The sequence below is a fragment of the Myotis lucifugus genome, unplaced genomic scaffold, assembly GCF_000147115.1.
Source record: "Myotis lucifugus unplaced genomic scaffold, Myoluc2.0 scaffold_128, whole genome shotgun sequence".
In the NCBI taxonomy this organism is placed as follows: Eukaryota; Metazoa; Chordata; class Mammalia; order Chiroptera; family Vespertilionidae; genus Myotis; species Myotis lucifugus.
The window spans coordinates 2,245,310-2,265,174 of NW_005871176.1; the positions used below are offsets into that span (position 1 = coordinate 2,245,310).

The following is a 19,865-nucleotide window of genomic DNA, read 5'->3' on the forward strand; positions in this document are numbered from 1 at the left end:
TTTAGGTGGCCAGAATGATTCATTTACCTTAAGAGTATAATACTGATCTGTCTGAGAATTTTAGAAACTAAGAACTGTTAATCCAGTTAATAAGGTTGATATAGTGTAGCTCATTTTGATAGTTTTTTACAGAGAGTCATGTTTGGCTTGATTCCATACTGTACTAGAACCAAGCTGGGTTGGTTGGGAAGGGGTTAGGAAGAGGCAGATCTAAGCTTTACTATTTTACCAAGATGTCTTATTACTTACTAGTAACCTAGTGCGTGAAATTGCGCGAGACCCGGGACCCCCCAAGTCCCGGCGCGCCGCACCTCGCCACGCACACAGCCCGGCCAACCTGGCACGTGCCTCGCTGCGCACGCAGCCTCCTGGTGACCGGTCTTTGGCCGTTATATAGCATTATGACCACTGGGTTTTTATTATATAGATTTTTGTTGACAGTGCTAGGAGAGGTACCTGGATTGAGACTCTGTGAAGCAGGTACTACGTATCCCTAGTTTTTAGTACAGTGGCATATAGGTCCATTCTGATTATTGCTATATTCCTGGCCTAGAGCAGTGCTTGACATATGAGATGGGTACATGATATCAAGAATGAATAAATGAAATAAGGCAGGTCACATGATTGTGTCGAATTATGCACACATCAGAAAAACTAGTGACAGAAGATTGATGCTAGCATTGTTTTCTAATTAAAGTTTCAATTTCACTTTCATATATCAGAAGAATATGGGTGGCAAATAGATGAAGCTAACATTATTTTCTACTTAAATATTGTTTTCTATTTGACTTAAGAAACTTGTCTGTAATCTTGGCATAGTGAGTGATACTGCCCAGTTTGGAAAAGGGTTATTTTAAACAGTCCTTAGCAGACTTAGCATGTGACAAAACTTACATTATTTAGGCTTATACATCACTGGTTTTCTAAAATAATGTTTTACTGAAGGTCTTAGTAATAGGTTCTGTAGTTTGTTACAGTTGCATCCTTAGAGCTGGATTTTATGCCAGAAGGGAAGTATATGCTAATGGGAAGAAAGCGTTGTGTTATGAAAGGAGTAATTGCAGTATTTCCTTATTCTAAGATGTGTTTTTCCTCACATTTTTATATTATAATCAGAATACCACTTAAAATTTCTGTGTACATTTAATGTAGAGTACATTTTTTTTTGTTCGAAGAGCTGTCATTAAATCAGTAGTGTCTTATAATTTTTGTCTTCATAAATGGATAAAGATATTTCTTTTTCCTCATTGTTAGGTTTGGGCTATTTTCTCCCATGTTGATGTTGTTGGTTACTTGGTTGCTGAGTGCCAAGAAACTCTGGTATATACGGGCACTGCTTCTTGAGAAGGATTGGTACAGCTAACATACGTTGGAAATTTAACAGTGTGGGAGAGACACAACATTTCACCAGGAAGTAGCAACTCTAGTACTTTCAGGAAGGGCTGAGCTCTTCAGTGGTTAGGGTATCACTGCTTGATATGTGAGAGAAGTAGCTTTAAGTCACTGTTCTAGTTTAGCTGTCCTTGGCCTTACCCCAAGTCCTCCCAACTCAGAGCATGGTGATTTAACTACTTAGACCAACAGAAGGCCTCACCTTACTATTTGCTTTCCAGGGCTATTTAAATACCTTTCAGTTTATATATTACTTTGAGTTTTTTCCAAAGTGCCCCTACGTTTGTTTTTTTTTAAAGTTACTTTTATTAGATATTGCTACAATAATATTGCATTATAAGCCATCCTAACAGTGGCTTGCTACAATAAGCACTTACGTTTTTTATGCATGGGTCAGTTGGGTTTTGCCTCCAGGCTTCAGATTGGGCTCAGGTTGGCTCCATGTTTTTTATTCTGGAGCCTGGCTCCAGAAAACAGGCAACCTGAGAGTTGACTTCTTTCTCATGGTGAGCCAAAGGGGTGTGAGGTCAAGCACATTTAAAATTTCTCATGTTCCATTACCCAGAGGATTCCATATACCCAACCCTAAAGTTTGTGCCACTTAGTCATTCAAAATTCATATTTAGTAAATTCAAAAATAGGGTTTTTTAAAAAGCATTTACTAAGACTCTAAGAATATAACTAAAAATGTGGGCTCCTGACTTGTAGTTGGATTTTTTAAAAAATATGCTTTTATTGATTTCAGAGAGAGGAAGGAGAGGGAGTGAGGGATAGAAACATTAATGATGAGAGAGAATCATCAGTGAGCTGCCACCTGCATACCCCCCCCAGGATTGAACCTGCAACCCCGGCATGTGCCCTGATTGGGAACTGAATTGTGACCTCCTGGTTCATAGGTCAATGATCGACCACTGAGCCATATTGGCCAGGCTGGAATTTTCCTTACAATTTTGATAGCTGCTTCCTCTTGAATAGCTGTGTGGTCTCATCCCATTTTTAGAGTGGTTCTCAAGAGAGTAAAAACCAGAAAAGAGCAAAAAGTAAAAATCTTAAAAATCTTATCTGTGCATGCACATGCCATACATTTATTGGTCAGAGCACTTGTTCTATACTGGGCACTGGAGACCTGGGGAAGGACAGCCCTAACTCAACGTATCCTTTGGTAGGTAACTTTCACTCTCTTGGCCTCTATCTGTAAAATAATTAGTGCTTTATCATTGTTGAGGTCTCAGATGCAAGTCAGGTGCCTGGTTCAGTTAATGGGAAGCTTAAAAAATTCCCCGTAGAGTGGGACCTGCTAGTTCTTAAAAGCACCTCAGGTAGGATTTAAAAGATATTTTGATTGATTTCAGAGAGGAAGGGAGAGGGAGAGAGACATAGACACATAGGTTGATGCTCAACCACTGAGCCACGCGAGCCGGGCTCCCCAAGTAGTATTTACCTGGTTGATGAGCTACGTGTGGGGATTAGTGCACACCTCAGTGATTCGTAACTTCGGCTGCCTGACTATCACCTTCGGAGCTCATTTATAAGAGAGGTCAATACTGCCTGCGCCATTTCAATCAATCCCTGGAGATAGAGTCTGGTTTTTCAAATTATTTTTTTTTTAGTGGCATCACTTCTTTAAAGCTCACCAGATTATTTTAATAGGCCAACCAGGTTTGAGAATCATGACATTAGATGTAAATGAAACCTTAAGAAATCGAGTTTTAGAGTAAGTTTGGGCTACATGTCTTTACAGTTTTATTTGTTCTTTTAGGAAAGAGGTTTTTCAAACTTGTGGTCCCAAACTAACACTCAGTTCTTGACTCCTTATTTAGAAATAAGGTTAACAAAGTTCATATAATAATCTTACTGGTAGACTGGCACAGATATTTTGGGCAGATTCCTAAGTAAATTAAGAAGGTAAGTATTTGAGTTGTAGAGATCAACTAAGGTTTTCTAAGTCAAAGCTGGAATGTAGAGGAAGGCTGTACTTCCCTGATAACTTCAAGACAAGTGTGCTCTACACGTCTCACTGGATAGAGATGGATATCTTTTTCACTTAGGATATTCTAATTCATCTGCTGAGAGTACATAGGACCAAATTCCAAATAGTGTAAGTTATTGCTAGAAATGAGTATGAAATTGAAGTTATTCCAGGACTAAATTGGTCTTCTATGATGTGAAGTCTCTTGCTAAGTTAAAAACACCATCATTTTATCCTGGCCTGTGTGGCTCAGTTGGTTATTGTCCCGTGCACTGAAAGGTTGCTGGTTCAATTCCCGGTCAGGGCACATGCCTGGGTTTCGGGCTCCATCCCTGGTAGGAGGCGTGCAGGAGGCAGCTGATCGATGTTTCACTCTCACATCAATGTTTCTATCTCTCCCTTTCCTCACTCTAAAAATCAGTTAAAAAATCTTTAAAAACACCATTATTTTATCATTTTATTCCTCTGCTGCAGATTGCCCTCCCCCCGACCCCCATTATTTGTCAGACCTTTGGGCGGGGTGTGGACCAGTGTTAAGTGGCTTTATTTCCCCCCCTCTTGTCAGTGAATATTTAGTTCCAGGTGGATTGATTTTCTTAATTTTTTTTTAACATCTGAGTGATGAAACAGGTATCAGCTTCCTCTGTGTATTAGCCTTATACTGTGAATTGATATTTAATTGGATAGGATCTTAGTTTCTGTGTCTTGATTTATAATTTAGCTGTAATTTCTTTTTTTTAAATTCTCACCCAAGGACATTTTCCCATTGATTTTTAGAGAGAGTGGAAGAGAGAGGAAAAGACAGAAACATCAATGTGAGAGAAACACATCAATTGGTTGCCTCCTGTATGCATCCTGACCAGGGCCCAGGTTGGGAAGGAGCCTGCAACCAAGGTAACTGCCCTTGACCGGAATTAAACCCAGCACCCTTTGGTCCACAGGCTGATGCTCTATGCTCTGAGCCAAATCAACTAGGGCTGGTTTAGCTGTAATTTGATGCAAAGTCCAGTAGCCAGCCTTCTCAGAAGCAGGAACTGGAGAGGTACCTGTGTGGGTTTGCAAATACTAGCTAGTATTTGTTTCTGACCCTAAGCCTTGGACTGAAGTTCTTTCTTAACTCTCTGATCATGGGCTATTGGGATGAAGATGGGAAAGCTCGTGCCACTGCCGGGATATCTATTTCTTGTTTCTTTTAAACAATGTATTGAGCTACTTTAACTCAGGCTCCTCTGTTTTCTCTTTCCCAGTGAGCTTGCCTGTTGGCTTCTTGGATTATTGAGATGAGCTCCACCTAGTGGTGAATTTGCTAAAATTCTGGTTGTTGAACCGAGGGTACCTAATTTCTGGACACCACTTCTTATGGGGTCTTGATAAATGTCTGAAGGGAGAGGAGAAGGTGATGACGAAGAAAGGAAATAAGGTTGAGTAAATGTACTGGTGGACTAGGGAGACTTATGGATTCTTTAGGAGAGGTGAAGAGTCAGTCTGAGAATTCATAGGCATTAAAAAAAAAAAAATCCAAGATGATGTCTGCTGTAGGGAAATAATAGACCTTGAGTTTCTTTTCTGGCCCTACTAGCTGTGTGACTTTGGATAAACAGTGAATGTCCCTGATCTTTTGCTTCATCTGTAAGTTAGGAATAATAATATCTACACCTTAGGGTTGAGCATGAGGATTAAATGAGGTCATATATGTGAATATGTTCTGTAAACACAAAAGTGCTATGCAAATATTAACAGCTACAAGATTTGCATTGCAATGGAAAGAATTTAGGTTATGTATGAGGAATTATTTACTTATATATATCTTTGTCACATGCCACTGGGTGTATATTGGGGATTTTGTATTTTAGTAATTACAGGAGTACACATTTAGTATTTAAAAACTAGGATGTTGGAGCTCAAGGTACGTTACAGCTTTACAGCTTTTTTTCTATCCTTACCTAAGGATATGTTTATTGATTTTGGAAAGATAGGGAGAAAGGGAGGGAGGGAGGGGAGGAGAGAGAGGGGGGGGGGGAAGGAGAGAGAGAGGAGAGAGAGAGTGAGAGAGAGAGAGAGAAAGAAAGATAAAGAAACATTGATAAACATTGATGTGAGAAACATTTGTCGGTTGCTTCCCGACTGGGGATTGAACTTGCAGCCTAGGTATGTGCCTTGACTAGGGACCAAACAACCTTTTTGGTGTACAGGACAATGCTCCAACCAACTGAGCAACCCAGCTAGGGCTAGAGCTTTCTTTAAGAAGAAGCTAAGACCTAGAGATGGAGTTTTCTCCTAGATTTTAATTTTGTGGAAGTATTTCATATACACACTAAATTGTATCTAAAGAGCTCTAGATACTTTACCTTTGTTTTTAGGGCCCCTGGAAGGCAGGAAAACAAAAACCTCTGCAGATCAGGTTAGTTGTACAGTTTTCCCAGTGTCCCAGAGTTACCAGGACTGGTTGCCTTAGGTTGGCCAAACCTCTGAGGCTAGCATGAGGATCTTTCTGGACCAAGCTAGTTTATGAACATCAAGGGATAAGAAACGTTCAGAAGATGTTATTATATTAAAAACTACAAATCTCCCCAAAGCTTTTGTTTTGTGTAGTCAATTTAACAGGTATTTATTTAGTACCAAGAGGCCCTCTGTTAGATAGCATGGTGGATGAAGATGGTTCTAGTAAGAATGAGAGTAAGAGAGGGTAATTTAATATACCAGGAAAAGAAGAGAAAGTACAGTTGTGTGTGTATATTGTTGGGGGATGATGGAGTGAGGAGTGGAAAGAAATCAGGAAAAAGGTGACACTTTAGATGTACTTAAAAGATGGGTCTGACTTGGAAATGAGGAGCTATATGGGGTGGGGGTGGAGGCAGGTGGGTGAGTATAGCTTTCTGGAAGGGAGGAATGTGAACAAAGATGGGGGACACCTGGCATGTTTGGGACGTAGTCACCTGCTTAGGGATAGGTGTAGTAGGTAGAAAGCTAGCCCTCAAGGGCCCCCAGGAACCAATGAGTGAATTAAAGAGGGAACATTAATCATACTGGTGGAGGACTGTTTTAATTGCCTAGGATCATAAAAGAAATGGAACATACCCTTTGGTGAAAGAAGAGCTGTTTATTAAGCACTTGCTGTGCTTTGGACTGTGTTAAACCCACAGTATTAGCACATTTATTTCTCTCAACAGCTATATGACATTGATACTACAAGTATCTTCATTTTATAGATAAGGACTCCTAGACACTATACCTCCAGCCAGAGTTGGAACTCGGGTCTGATTCTGGAGCCTGTATGTTTAACCATATGTATCTTATGAAAATAACATACGTATGACTAATTACAAAGCTGAAAATTGCAGTTCAAGCATCCTTAATGCCAGGGCAAGCATAGTGATATAAAAGCTTCATCTACAATGGCAGATTGGGTAGGAGCGTTAAAGGGAAGGTGACTTAATTGTAGCATGAGCGAAAGGTAGCCTTTGTCTTTTGTATGAGATGCCTTTGCATTTGGGTAGCGAGCCCCTAGAGTCATTAGAGCAGCCTGTGTGTTGGCAGAGCAGGGTTTGTGAGAAAGCTGGGCCTTACTGATTACAAGGCCAGGGGGATGGTGGGAGCATCCCTTTCTCTTTACCATGCCACATAAAGGCTAGAATCGCACCATCGTTTCCACATATCTAATGCAGTCCTCATCAGGAGGAAGGAACCCTGTTACTGGGAATAAGCTCATTAGCTGGACTCAAATAAGGGAGGTGATTGGGATTCTGGAGCTACATCTTCACAAAGCTCAGGAGTCCTCACACTGTTTTGAATTTAGGTAGTAAATTCAAACTTCAAATCACCTTTGTATTAGTGATTTCACTCACCTTCAATACAGCCCTGTGAGGGAGGCAGGATAGATGGCAAGACTGAGGTTAAACAACTTGGTTGGCATTGTGATGGAAAGTGCATGCATATGCCCTCCCTGCTGGCATGGCTCAGTGGTTGAGCATCGGCTTATGAATCAGAAGGTCACGGTTCAATTCCTGGTCAGGGCATATGCCCAGGTTGCGGACTCAATCCCCAGTGGGTTGTGCAGGAGGTAGCCAATCAATGATTCTCTCTCATCAATGTTTCTATCTCTCCCTCTCCCTTCTTCTCTGAAGTCAATAAAAATGTATTAAAAAAAAAAAAAAGGAAAGAAAGTGCATGCATAGGCTTTGGATTTGAATTTGGGTCCTGTCACTTGATCTTTGACCTTCTGTAAGTAACTTAAACCTGAGCCTTGCATTCTCCTCTGTGAAATAGAAATAGCTATATTAACTTTACCTGAGAATTGTGAGGGTTAAATGCAATGCTTCATGTAAAGCACTTAGCACAGGCTTGGCAAGTGGTACCAAGGCCATAGAGCCCTGTTGGCTTCTGCGTCATAGGCTGCTATATGAATGAGGGTCCCGCAGCCCCATTGCCAGGAACCAGAGAAGACTTGCAGGGAGCTTGAGAGTGTATCATGCCCTCCTATGTCTCATTTATAACTCTGTGACAGGGGTGGGTATTTGGAGCCCCAGAACCACAGGGGAGCTTCATGCCAACACTCTGCTCCTCTGTAAAGCACATAGCGCACACTGTGGCTGTAACTTCTGCTGTTTGAGGTGCGATAGCAAAAAACTAGCATGAATTTCTTTTTCCTTCACAATTTCACAGATAAATTTTTTACTGTGGATCTGAGAAACCTCAACATACAAATTTTTTCTTTCACCTTTTCACTTAAAAGAAGCACTCTATGGCTTCTCTTTGGCATATCTGAATTGCCAGCAAAACTACGCTTGTACTTTGGAACCATTAGTAAGTAAAATAAGGGTGACTTGAACATAAGCACTTCAGTACCTCGGCAGTCAGTCTGATAACTGAGACAGCAACTAAGTGACAAACTGGCAGTTAACATATGCAGCACAGATACGCTTAACAAGTGGATGATTAATGTTCAGGTTGGGACAGAATGGGACAGTGTGAGATTTCATCACACTACTCAGAATGACATGCACTTTAAGACTTATGAATTGTTTATTTCTGGAATTTTCCATTTAATATTTTTGAAATGCAGTTGACCATGGGTAACTGAAACTGCAGAAAGCAAAACCACAGATACGGGGGAGGGGGGATTTATCTGTGGTTTGTATAAAATTCCGCTGCCTTCGATGCCACTTGATTCTAAGACCAGTCTTTCCTTAGCCCATAGGGATCTTGAAACCTGGTAAATGGAGTGAGACTAAACGGAGTCCTGTTTATTTGTTTATTTTGCATTATGGTGTTTGATGTTATCACCTCATTACTCCCAGGGTGGTAATGTCATTACTGGAAAAAGCTCTGGATTGGGAGTTGGATGCCCAGGTTCTAATTGGGGCACCAGAATTTCCTTGGAAAAGTAGCTACATCTCTTTGGGCCTCAGTTTCCCCATGTGTAGATAAAGTAGTTTTCTATTTCTTTTTGGTTTGTGTCTTTTCAGCAGTAGACCTCTTTTCCCCCCAAATAAAATCTTACATGGAACCTAATTACAGAAACCGAAAAGGTAAATGAAATAACTGCTGCGATTGAAACAAGCCCCGCAGTTTCGCTCTCCTGCTTCCTTGTCCCAAACATAGGAACACACTTTGTGCTCCCCATGGGAGCTGTAGGGCTTTGCTAAGAGATTCCAACACCACTGGTGTAGGACATCTCTACAACTCTAGGAATGTTTTGCTCTTGACAGGTAATTAATAAAAATATAGGGTGTCCCAAAATTCACGCAAGATTTGAATTTTGCGTGAGCATTAACAACAACAACAACAAAAAATAAAAGCCTAATTTTACTTGGTTTATTGAATCAGATTCTAATATCTGTTGCCCTTTGATTTCAATCCCTTCAATTTGATAAGCATTACCAAGTACCAATTATGGCCCAAGAGCAGGGACAGTGAAGACCAGTGAAGACCACGGCTTTTCGTATGTGCCAGCAAAGCCGTGGAGGCCATTTACCCGATGTGCTATTCCATACATAACCCTATACTGTATACTTTATGAATCAATAAAAAATTTACAATTTTTAATTATAAACCTGTGTTTTCTATCAAAATTACTTCTTGCGTGAATTTTGGGACACCCTATATATAAAACCTATGTATTAAATATACAAGTAGACGAGTTTTCAAGAATAATCAGGTTTTCATTGATGTATTTGAGAGGGTCTAAAGTTTGGTTCAATCTATAGTGTTTTGTATATTGCAGTGTCCAGTAAAGACTGATGTGGTTTTTGCTTTTAGGATAAATATGGTTTAACAGTAAATATTAACTTGTAATGCTCCAGAGGAGCCACTAGATGGCAGAGAAACAGCAAGAAAAGTGGTTGGTTGTGGGACTTCGCAAGGTTTCTTGAGTTTCTGCCTTTCTCATTGCCCCTGAGAAGAGTGCAAACTCTCAAATTGATGGGAAAAGAGCCCACTACCCACAGTGTCTTGTCACCCATATCTGTAGCCAGTACTTCCAATTCTGAGAACCATTACTACCTTCCAGAGCAATGATCTTGCTTGCCATTTTTCAAATAACTAAATGTCTTAAAAAAATGTGTGTGTGTGTGTGTGTGTGTGTATGTGTGTTTTATTTATTGATTTGAGAGAGATGGATTTGTTGTTCCACCTATCTATACATTCATGGGTTGATTCTTTTTTTATTTTTTACTTTGTTCATATTTCACTAGTTTTTCTTTCTTTTTTTTACTACATATGTCCCCTTTTCCCCCCATTGACCTCTCCTAGCCCGCCCCCACCCCTCACCCCAGGTCTTCACCACCCTATTGTCTATGTCCATGGGTTATGCATATATGCATACAAGTTCTTTGGTTGATCACTTCCCACCTACTCACCCTCCTCTGCCTTCCCTCTGAGATTCCACAGTCTATTCTATGTTTCTGTGCCTCTGGATCTATTTTGTTCATCAGTTAATTTTGTTCATTAGATTCCACATGAGTGAGGTCATATGATACTTGTATTTCTCTTACTGGCTTATTTTGCTTAGCATAATACTTTCCAGCTCCCTCCTTGCTGTCTCAAAAGGGTAAGAGATCCTTCTTTTTTACTGCTGCATAGCATTCCATCGTATAAATCCACTCATCTACTGATGGGCACTTGGGCTGTTTTCAGATCTTAGCTATTGTAAATTGTGCTGCTATGAACATAGGGGACATACATTCTTTCTGATTGGTACTTTGGGGATATATTCCTAGAAGTGGGATCACTGGGTCAAATGGCAGTTCCATATTTAGTATTTTTAAAAACATATCTTTATTGATTTCAGAGAGGAAGGGAGAGGGAGAGAGAGATAGAAACATCAATGATGAGAGAATCATTGATTGGCTGCCTCCTGCACGTCCCCTAATGGGGATCAAGCCTGCAACCCAGGCATGTGCCCTTGATCAGAATCGAACCTGGGGCCCTTTAATCCACAGGCTGAGGCTCCATCCACTGAGCCAAACCAGCCAGGGCCATATTCAATTTTTTGAAGAAACTCCATACTGTTTTGGCTGCACCAGTCTGCATTCCCACCAGCAGTGCACTAGGGTTCCCTTTTCTCCACATCTTCACCAGCACTTGTCATTTGTTGATTTGTTGATGGTAGCCATTCAGACAAGTGTGAGGTGATACCTCATTGTTATTTTAATTTGCACCTCTCTGATGATCAGTGACTTTGAGCATTTTTTCATGTCTCTTGGCCTTTCGTATGTCCACTTTGGAGAAGTATCTATTTAGGTCCTTTGCCCATTTTTTAATTGGATTGTTTGTCTTCCTTTTGTTAAGTTGTATTTTGTTCATCAGCTTATTTTGTTCCTTATATATTTTGGATATTAACCCTTTATTAGATGTATCATTGCCAAATATGTTCTCCCATACAGTGGGCTCCCTTTTCATTTTGTTATGGTTTCTTTTGCTGTGCAGAAGCTTTTTATTTTGATGTAGTCCCATTTGTTTATTTTCTCCTTAGTTTCCTTTGCCCTAGGAGACGTATCTATAAACATATTGTTGCAAGAGATGTCTGAGATTTTGCTGCTTATGATTTCTTCTAGGATTTTTATGGTTTCATGACTTACATTTAAGTCTTTTATCCATTTTGGATTTATTCTTGTGTGTGGTGTAAATTGGTGGTCTAGTTTCATTTTTTTGCATGTATCTGTCCAATTTTCCCAATACCACTTATTAAAGAAACTGTCTTGACTCCATTGTATGTTCTTGCCTCCTTTGTGAAATATTAATTGAGCAGAATGGCTTGGGTTGATTTCTGGGCTCTCTGTTCTGTTCCATTGATCTAACCTGTTCTTGAGCCAGTACCAGGCTGTTTGGATTACGGTGGCTTTGTAGTATAACTTGAAATCTGATATTGTGATTCCTCCAACTTTCTTCTTCTTTCTCAAGATTGCTGTGGTTATTTGGGGGTCTTTTTGGTTACATATAAATTTTTGGAGTATTTGTTCAAAATCTGTGAAATATGCTTTTGGTATTTTAATAGGGATTGCATTGAATCTGTAATATGGGTAGTATGGACATTTTAATAATGTTAATTCTACCAATCCATGAACACGTATAGTCTTCCACTTGTTTATATCTTCTCTATCTTTTGTCAGTGTCCTGTAGTTTTCCAAATACAAGTCTTTTACCTCCTTGGTTAAGTTTATTCCTAAGTACCTTAATTTTTTTGTTGTAGTGGTAAATGGAATTGTTTGTTCAGTTTCTCTTCCTGATAATTCATTATTAGTGTATAAAAAAGCCATAGAGCCCTGGTGGGTTTGGCTCAGTGCATAGAGCGTTGGCCTGCAGATCTAGAAGATCCCAGGTTTGATTCCGGTCAAGGGCATGTACCTCGGTTGCAGGCTCCTCCCTGGCCCAGGCCCAGGGCTGCATGCAGGAGGCAACCAATCGATGTTTTTCTCTCACATGGATATTTCTCTCTGTCTTTCCCTCTCGCTTCCACTCTCTAAAAATCAATGGAAAAATATCCTCAAGTGAGGAGTAACGAAAAAAAAAGCCATAGATTTTTGGATGTTTATTTTGTATCCTGCTACATTGCCAAATTCATTTTTTTTAAACCAAATTCATTTATTAAAGCAAGTAGTTTTTTGGTGGAGTCTTTAACGTTTTCTATGTACAATATCATGTCATCTGCGAATAATGAGAGTTCTAATTCCTCCTTTCCAATTTGGATGCCTTTTATTTCTTCTTGTCTGATCGCTGTGGCTAGGACTTCCAGTACTATCTATAATAATAAAAGCGTAATATGCTAATTAGACCAGACAGCTGAACGACCTTCCGGACATCATTCTGGACATCCTTCTGGACAAAGCCCCTGTGGTGGAGGCCAAGGCAGAGGTGGTTAGGGGTGATCAGGCAGGCAGGCGAGCAGTTAGGGGAATCAGGCAGCCAGGCAGAGTGGTTAGGGGTGATCAGGCAGGCAGAGGGGTTAGGGGCGATGAGGCAGGCAGGCAGAATGATTAGGGGTGATCAGGCAGGCAGGCAGGTGAGCAGTTAGGAGCCAGTGGGCCTAAACTGGCAGTCGGACATCCCCCGAGGGGTCCCAGATTGCAAGAGGGTGCAGGCCATGCTGAAGGAACTCCCCGCCCCCCCCTCCCAAATTTCATGCATCGGGTCTCTAGTATTGAATAAGAGTGGTGAAAGCAGACATCCCTGTCTTAATCCTGTTCTTAAGGGAAATGATTTTAGTTTTTGCCCAGTGAGTATGATGTTCGCTGTAGGTTTGCCATGTATGGCCTTTATAATGTTGAGATATGCTCCCTCTATTCCCACTTTGCTGAGAGTTTTTATAAAAAATGGGTGTTGGGGCCCGGCTGGCATGGTTCAGTGGTTGAGCGTCCACTTATGAACCAAGAGGTCACGGTTTGATTCCTTGTGGGTGCACATGATTGGGTTGCAGGCTTGGTCCCTAGTGTGGGGCGTGCAGGAGGCAGCCAATCACTGATTCTCTCTCATCGTTGATGTTTCTCTCTCTCTCTCCCCCTCCCCCTTCCCCCCTCTCTGAAATCAATAAAAATACATTTTTTTAAGGGAGGGGATGGAGTGAGTTAGAGTTACTGTGGAAGTTGCAGGCTTTGGAGTAAAACATCTAGGTTTCAGACCATCCCTGCCATCGAGTATCTGTGACTTTGGACAAGTTCGTTTACCTCTCTCAGCTCCAGTTTCTTAATTCCTAAAATTAGAGTTCCCATGCTAGAGGGTTGGTGAGAATTAGAGATGCGTGCCCAGCGGGGAGGACATGTGCCCCGAGTGAGTGTTCCACATCTGGTTGCTCGCAGTCTCTCCTGTGTGCTGCCTGGGATGGACCCCTGATGGCCTTCTGCTCTGGTGAGCCAGAGCAGGAATCCCAGGCCTGGTTCTTGGGAAGCTCACCCCAGGGGCTATAGAATCTGATGCATTTGTACTTTCCCAGGAGAAGGGGGAGGACGTCTTTAAACTTCTTGCTGGCTGCTGGGCCCTGGGACAAAGGGGAGACAAGCCCCAGGGCTGAGACAATCATGTCTTTATTATCTCAGATGTCTCAGGCCTGTCCCCCGCCTGGAGATATATGGCCGGGAAGGCTAGCTCCATGGCCTCGGCGGGATTCCAGGTCCTAGGAATGTCTGGCTGTTTTATAGCAAACAGAATCACGCACAACAGCCCAGCATCCAGGCATCTCCACCCCAGCAAGCTCTTTCTCTCTGCCAACTTGTAAAACAGTGGGACCTACAGCAGTGTGACACAGGCCCCATGCCTCTTGGGGTCTCAGCAGCTGGCATAGAGCAGCAATCCTGGGCAATGGCAAACCCATCCAAGGCTCTGGGCACAGGGCCAGCAGCGCAGACCTGGCCACACCCAGGGACCATCTTTCAGACCAGGCTTTGCCTGGCTCAGTTCTCCAAGCCGTGGGCTGCCCGGATTCTAGTCTGTTTCTCTCCCTTTGACCCTTGGGAGTAGCTGCAGGGAACCACTGAGAAGGCTTGTTTACAGATGCACTTGGCACAGGATGGGGAGACCAGCAGCGATGAGTCCTTGAGTTCCAACTTCCAGCTGCTCCCAGGTGCTGGGGAGCCTTCCACTCTGGGCCCTGAAGAAATGAGTCCACACTGTTGTCTTTGGCTGAGGCTCCAGGAACTCGAGGATGAGACCAGGAGACAGTGGGTCAGATGGCTGTCCAGGGCATCATTTATAACAAAGCCGTGTGGGCTGGCCCTCCAGGGGGCCTTGCACAGGGACCAGGGGTTGCAGACCCAGTCTGAGGCTTTTCTCTGGGGCCTTGAAGGGGGAATGGGGTCCTGCAATCCAGGGACAGTAGTGGGTGGAGGTGGTTTAATCTATTCGAGCCTGGTGTTGTAGCATTTTAGAGCTTCCAGGGACGTGAGCCCATCCTGTGCTGCCCTCGTCAGGCTGGCCGTCCACCTGGCCTCTAGTGCCAGCAGATGACTGCACTGCCTTTCTTTCTAGAGCACATGCCTCAGTTCATTTGACATTTATTCACTGCTTCCTGACTCCCCTCCCCTCATAAAATAGTAGATCCAGATCGCACCCCCAAAGAGCTTGCAGTTCAAGGGGGAGGGTGGAATGTGTAAACAATAGTGTGTATGGCACAAGGTCTGTAAAAGGGCACCCACCCATTTTTCTCTAAAGTGTCCTCTGCCCAGCTGAAGTCTTGGGAGCCCACACTGAAACATCTGGCTCAGCGAGTCTCAGGATCAGAGGAGGGGTGGCGGCAGGCACATTCTCCAATGTTAACAGCAGGAGTAATAGCTGATGGCTGAGCAGCAGCTGTGTGACAGGCAGTGTGCTAAGTGCTTCACGTTCTCTATCTTCGCATTCGTTCTCTTTATAACAGAGGAAACAGGTTCAATGACTTACCCAAGGTGCACAGCTAGGACTGTGGAGCTGGGGTTATTTGACTGCAGAGTGTTTAACTACTAGGCTTCTCTTGGGGCGGGGGGAGCATTAGAATAGCCAGTTGACAAATGGTGTATGTAATTTGAAATGCCACAAGATTTATTTTGAAATGTCAGAACTAACAGAGCAAGGGCTTTTGTCTCTCAGAGGCAGGGGTCATAGGTTAAAGGTTGAGAACCTCATTTTTGCTAATGAGCTGATGCCTCTGCTGGGTGAGCTGGACAGAGCTCTGACCCTTGAGGGCAAGTTGGAGGGGTGTAACCTGCCTTTCCCCTCACCATGCTGGGGCCTTCCTGTCAAACTGAAGCTTGCTGTGGTTAAAGGGGCATCTGGGCAGCCTGGCAACCAGGAATCATGCCATTTTGAAAGTACCCTAGGTGCTGAGAGGAGACGGTTGGGGTCGAGTGTATGCGGTGCCATCACCAAACATATGGCAATGGTAACTGGCCAGGTGAAAAGGGGAGAGTGCATGTCCTAGGCCAGAAGTGAATGGAATGGGGCAGGGGATTACTGGACACCTATCTCCATATGGTTCAGTTCCCATAGTAGCCTTTGAGATGGTACAGATGGGGAAGCTGAGTCTCATAGGAGTTAACTCATCTGAGGTCACCCAGCTAGTGAGAGGCCTAGAAGAGGTTCAGTCCCAGATCTGTGCGATTTCAGCCCTCAGACTTCTTCCACCACACCGTGTCTGTTCTTTTGAGGAATGAGTCTAAAGTCCCCTCTCCTCATCCCTTTCTGATTTGAAGGATTGAACTGCCCTCTTTCAGCCTCTTTCCCGACTGAAACAGTCTGAACTCATAGCAGCAGCCCTGCATCCTCTTGGTCAGTTCTCTGGATCCACTCCAGTTCTGTGATGAATCGGAGGGGCAGCAACTCGCCCTGTCCTGGCTGTGATAACCATCAGCCATTCCTGAAGCTTCCCAGGTGGCTCCAGCCGCTGTCCAAGCAGGGGATGAGGAGGAAGCCAGGCTGCAGGAGGTGCTGGGGAGGGAGAAGAAGGGGTGGAGAAGAGAGACCCAGCACATTCTAGTGTCATCTCAACCTGATGGGACCAGGAACCTACAGTATCATCTCCACTCCTCCCACACACGCTTTCCCTCACACTTAAAGAAAGAGCCAGAGTGCTGGCTGAGAACAACCATCAACATCCCTTAACTCCTCCACGAAGCACTTCCCGGTTCAGGGTTTCACTCGGTCCTCCAACAGCCATAATGGCATGGGTGGGAGGCTTTCAAATTAGGACTGGATCTGGTCCTGGCTCTACCATTATCAGCATCTCTCTAACAACTGAGGTTTAGAGTTGACTGACTTGCGTCAGATTTCACAGGCTGTCGGCAGTGGAGCTAGAATGAGCCCCTGTCCAGAAGGAGGTAGGGAGACGCAGTATCTGCAGGGTTCTGGTTAGGCACTGGTTAAAGTCCTGCTTAGGAATCTGCTTGTTTCTGTGTACTTAGGGTCTGTTTGTTTTTCTTTAGTTTCCTAGTAAAAGACTTTTTTGAAAAATACCTCCCTTTTGGCTGAACTAAAGGGGAATAGGACTCATCTACTCATCTATACCTTGGTTCAGGCTAGATATTCTAGGGCCAGGTGTGGGAACAGCCCAAAGAGAGTTCAGACTGGATTGTCAGCTCCTTCCTGCTGTGGGCAGGGACCTGACAGCCTATCTGGCGGGCTTGGAAGTGGACCTGAAGTCTCCAGCCAGCAGGGGGTGGTGGGCAGGGCTGCTGTTTGCAGCTGTGGCGTTGTCAGCCCTAGCAGTGTGATTCCAGCCTTTCTCACCCTCTCCCCTACAGAAAGCTGTCTACAATGCATAGGTCCCCAGCAGAGCAACAGAGTGGAGCTTAGCTCAGCCAGAGACAGATAATGCTGTTTTGTGGGGAAAGGGTGGGCTCAAGGCACCGAGGCCTGTTGGCCCAGGAAGCATCAGGTCTAGGCCAGCATGGGGCGAGGGAAAATGGAGAGGTGGTGGGACTGAAGGAGGGGCCTAGTGACACATACACCTGCCACCATAGGCAAGTCTCTGCCGCGAGCCTTGGTCTCCTTATCTGTAAAGTGGGGATAAGCCATACACCTGCCTCTCAGTGGGTTTATCCAACAGGATATATTCATGTCCCATCATTTGCTTGTGAATCTGAAGTGGGATAATGCGGGTGGTGGTATTTGGTGTGGGCCTGGCCCTCTGTTGATAGGTGCTCAGTAAGTGGTAGTGGTGCTGCATATCAATGATCAGCGCCGTTTCCCGAGGGGCCTGGCCCATTCAGGGAGGCCGTATCGCTTTCCCCAGTAGAAGCTCCAAGGAGGCTGTAGTTTCTGATGTTGCAGCAAAGTCCAGGCACCTACGTAGGTGAGGAACCATGTTGCAGATAGAGGGTTTATCTCAGAGAGAGGATGCTCCCTGGTCAAGGGCTGAGGAAGGTGGAATTGGGCTGGAATGAAGAAGTCGGGGTGCAGGAGTAGGGCCTTGTCTGCTCTCCCGGTGGTTGCTGGGTTGTGCAAAGGAGTTACTGGTCTGTGCCAAAGTTTGTTCTGATCCCCTCCTGCCCTCTTGGTGCCATATCTCCATTTATCTATCTATGGGCCTCTGTTTCTTCTGCTGGGCCCCTTTTGCCTTCTCGGTTGTGGGGGTTCCACCATCCTAGGGGGACAGGTAGTTGCTGATGGGAGTAGAGTCTGGCCCTGCTCCACGGTTGTACGTGGTCTGTTCCCTTGCTGGACCGTGAACCCCTTGAGGGCAGGGTCCAGGTCTGAATTGCCTCTGGGCTCCCAGGTCCAGCATGAAGCCTGTAATCCTTGGGTTCTGACCAGAGGGCTCAGGCCCTTCTGGCCTCAGTTATTGGGCTGGTCAAGGCAACACAAGCCTGAGTTGGCCCTTCTCCCTCACAGGTGGCATGGGTGGGGGTAGGGGTGGGTACTGAGTTAGAGTATATGGCTCCTTGTGTCCAGCTTCCTCTTCCTGGCTGGCCCAAGGCTTGGGAACAGTGGCTGCCTTTCTGGGGCAGTCAGGGCGCCTGGCCAGAGTATGCCTGTCGGGCATGGTCAGCTCTTCAGCAAGCCTCGGTCCTCCTCTTAACCCAGAGAAGGCCCCGGGTTATTGGTGTTGTTCTTGGCGGACCACCGGGCCCCTCAGCAAACAGGCAGGCGAGTGTGCACCCGGCCTGGGCCTGTTTGTGTTGGCCTCGCCAGGCGGGGGATTAGCTCAGCTGGGCTGCTAATTGCCTCCGAAGTGCCGGCCGGGATGCTGACAAGGGCTGGGCCTCTAGGCCCCTCCTTCCCAGCAGGCACTATGCCAGGCTAGGGGGCCTGGCCCAGGAGGGCCCCTTTCTCCCCTGTCAGCGCCTGCTTGGCCTAGACCCTTGAGATGCGGGCAGGGGGTCACTAGGGCTGGCGGCTCAGGAAGGAGTGGGGGGAGATGCTTATGAAGTCATCGCCTGGGCCCGGCCACACTCCTCCCTCCCCCACATCCCTTAGACATCCCCTCATACCCCCCTTCTTGAGTCAGATGCCTTCTCCTGAAGCTCAGCACTTTCTCCTCTTACTAGGAAGCTGCTGGGCTCTTTTGCCCAGATGCCCTCCGGCTCCTCAGTGCCTTCCTCCCTTCTCATGCCTTTCTCTCCCTCTGTTCCCGTGTCTGTGCTCCCACCCTCTGCTTCTTCCTCACTCCATTTCTCAGCCTGTCTTAGCTCCTCTCAGTTGCCTAGACCCTATACTTCTTTTTACACCCTTGCTATGATCTCTGGCCCTTCCTTGGCCCAAGATCCACCTTGAACCTGGCCTTGGGTCTTCCCAGACTTCCCTTGGACCACTGGCTGCCAGGAAAGGGCTGAGAAGGAGGTCTGCTTTATCACCCAGACCTCAGCCCTGAGCTCTGAGGGCAGCTGTCAAAGATGGATCTGCACACAGCCTCTGAGCTGACCCACCCCACCTGGCAGTTCTGAAAGCCGTCCGTCTTTACAGGCGGAGCCTGGCCCCACTGCCTATGCTTCCCACAGCTCTGACTCCCACTCCACTTCTGACTGGGCCCTCCTTTCCCCTGCTCCCTGTCCGAGCCCTGCCTCTTGCCCATTGGACCTTGGTTCAGCTTCTCCTCTTGGTGCCAGGGGCAGCTTTGCCATTGCCTTGCTTTCTGCTGCCTGGGAATCCCACCCTGGGATTCTCTGTCTCTGTTCCCAGCCTAGGATCTCTGCCCTGAGACATCTGTCTGCTTCTGATTTCTGGGATGAGGCCAAAGGAGGACCACAGCCTTGAGGTACCTGCCTTCAACTCTTACCCAATTCCCCACTGTCTCTGCTTTCCTCGTTCTATCCCCTTTCTGGCCCCCTCAATCTTAGAGCGATTTTAACCGCCTCCCACACTCCTGTAAAGGGGATAATACTAATACTTATAATAATAGCTGCCATTTACATGTGTCATTTTATTTATCATCCCCGATAAAATAGGTTCTATTATTATTTAGCCCCGTTTGGAACTGGGGCAAGGGGAAGTAGCACTATATTATGATGAAAAAATGAGTCCCAGAGAGGGACAGTGAGTTGGCCAAGGTTGCATATAGTGAAGGGAATTCCATTCCCCGTCTTGTCTGATTGCAAGCTTGGGT

At 45.0% G+C, this 19,865-nt stretch overlaps 1 protein-coding gene across 1 annotated transcript in view; it reads right to left on the reverse strand.

Annotated features, from left to right (window-relative positions):
• Positions 1–17,906: 17,906 nt before the first annotated feature.
• Positions 17,907–19,865, reverse strand: part of WNT4 (Wnt family member 4) — an 18,082-nt gene continuing 16,123 nt past the window's right edge. Inside the window, exon 5 of the mRNA XM_023758323.1 lies at positions 17,907–17,980. Coding sequence (XP_023614091.1) covers positions 17,907–17,980 — 74 coding nt within the window. The remainder of the gene's footprint in view (positions 17,981–19,865) is intronic.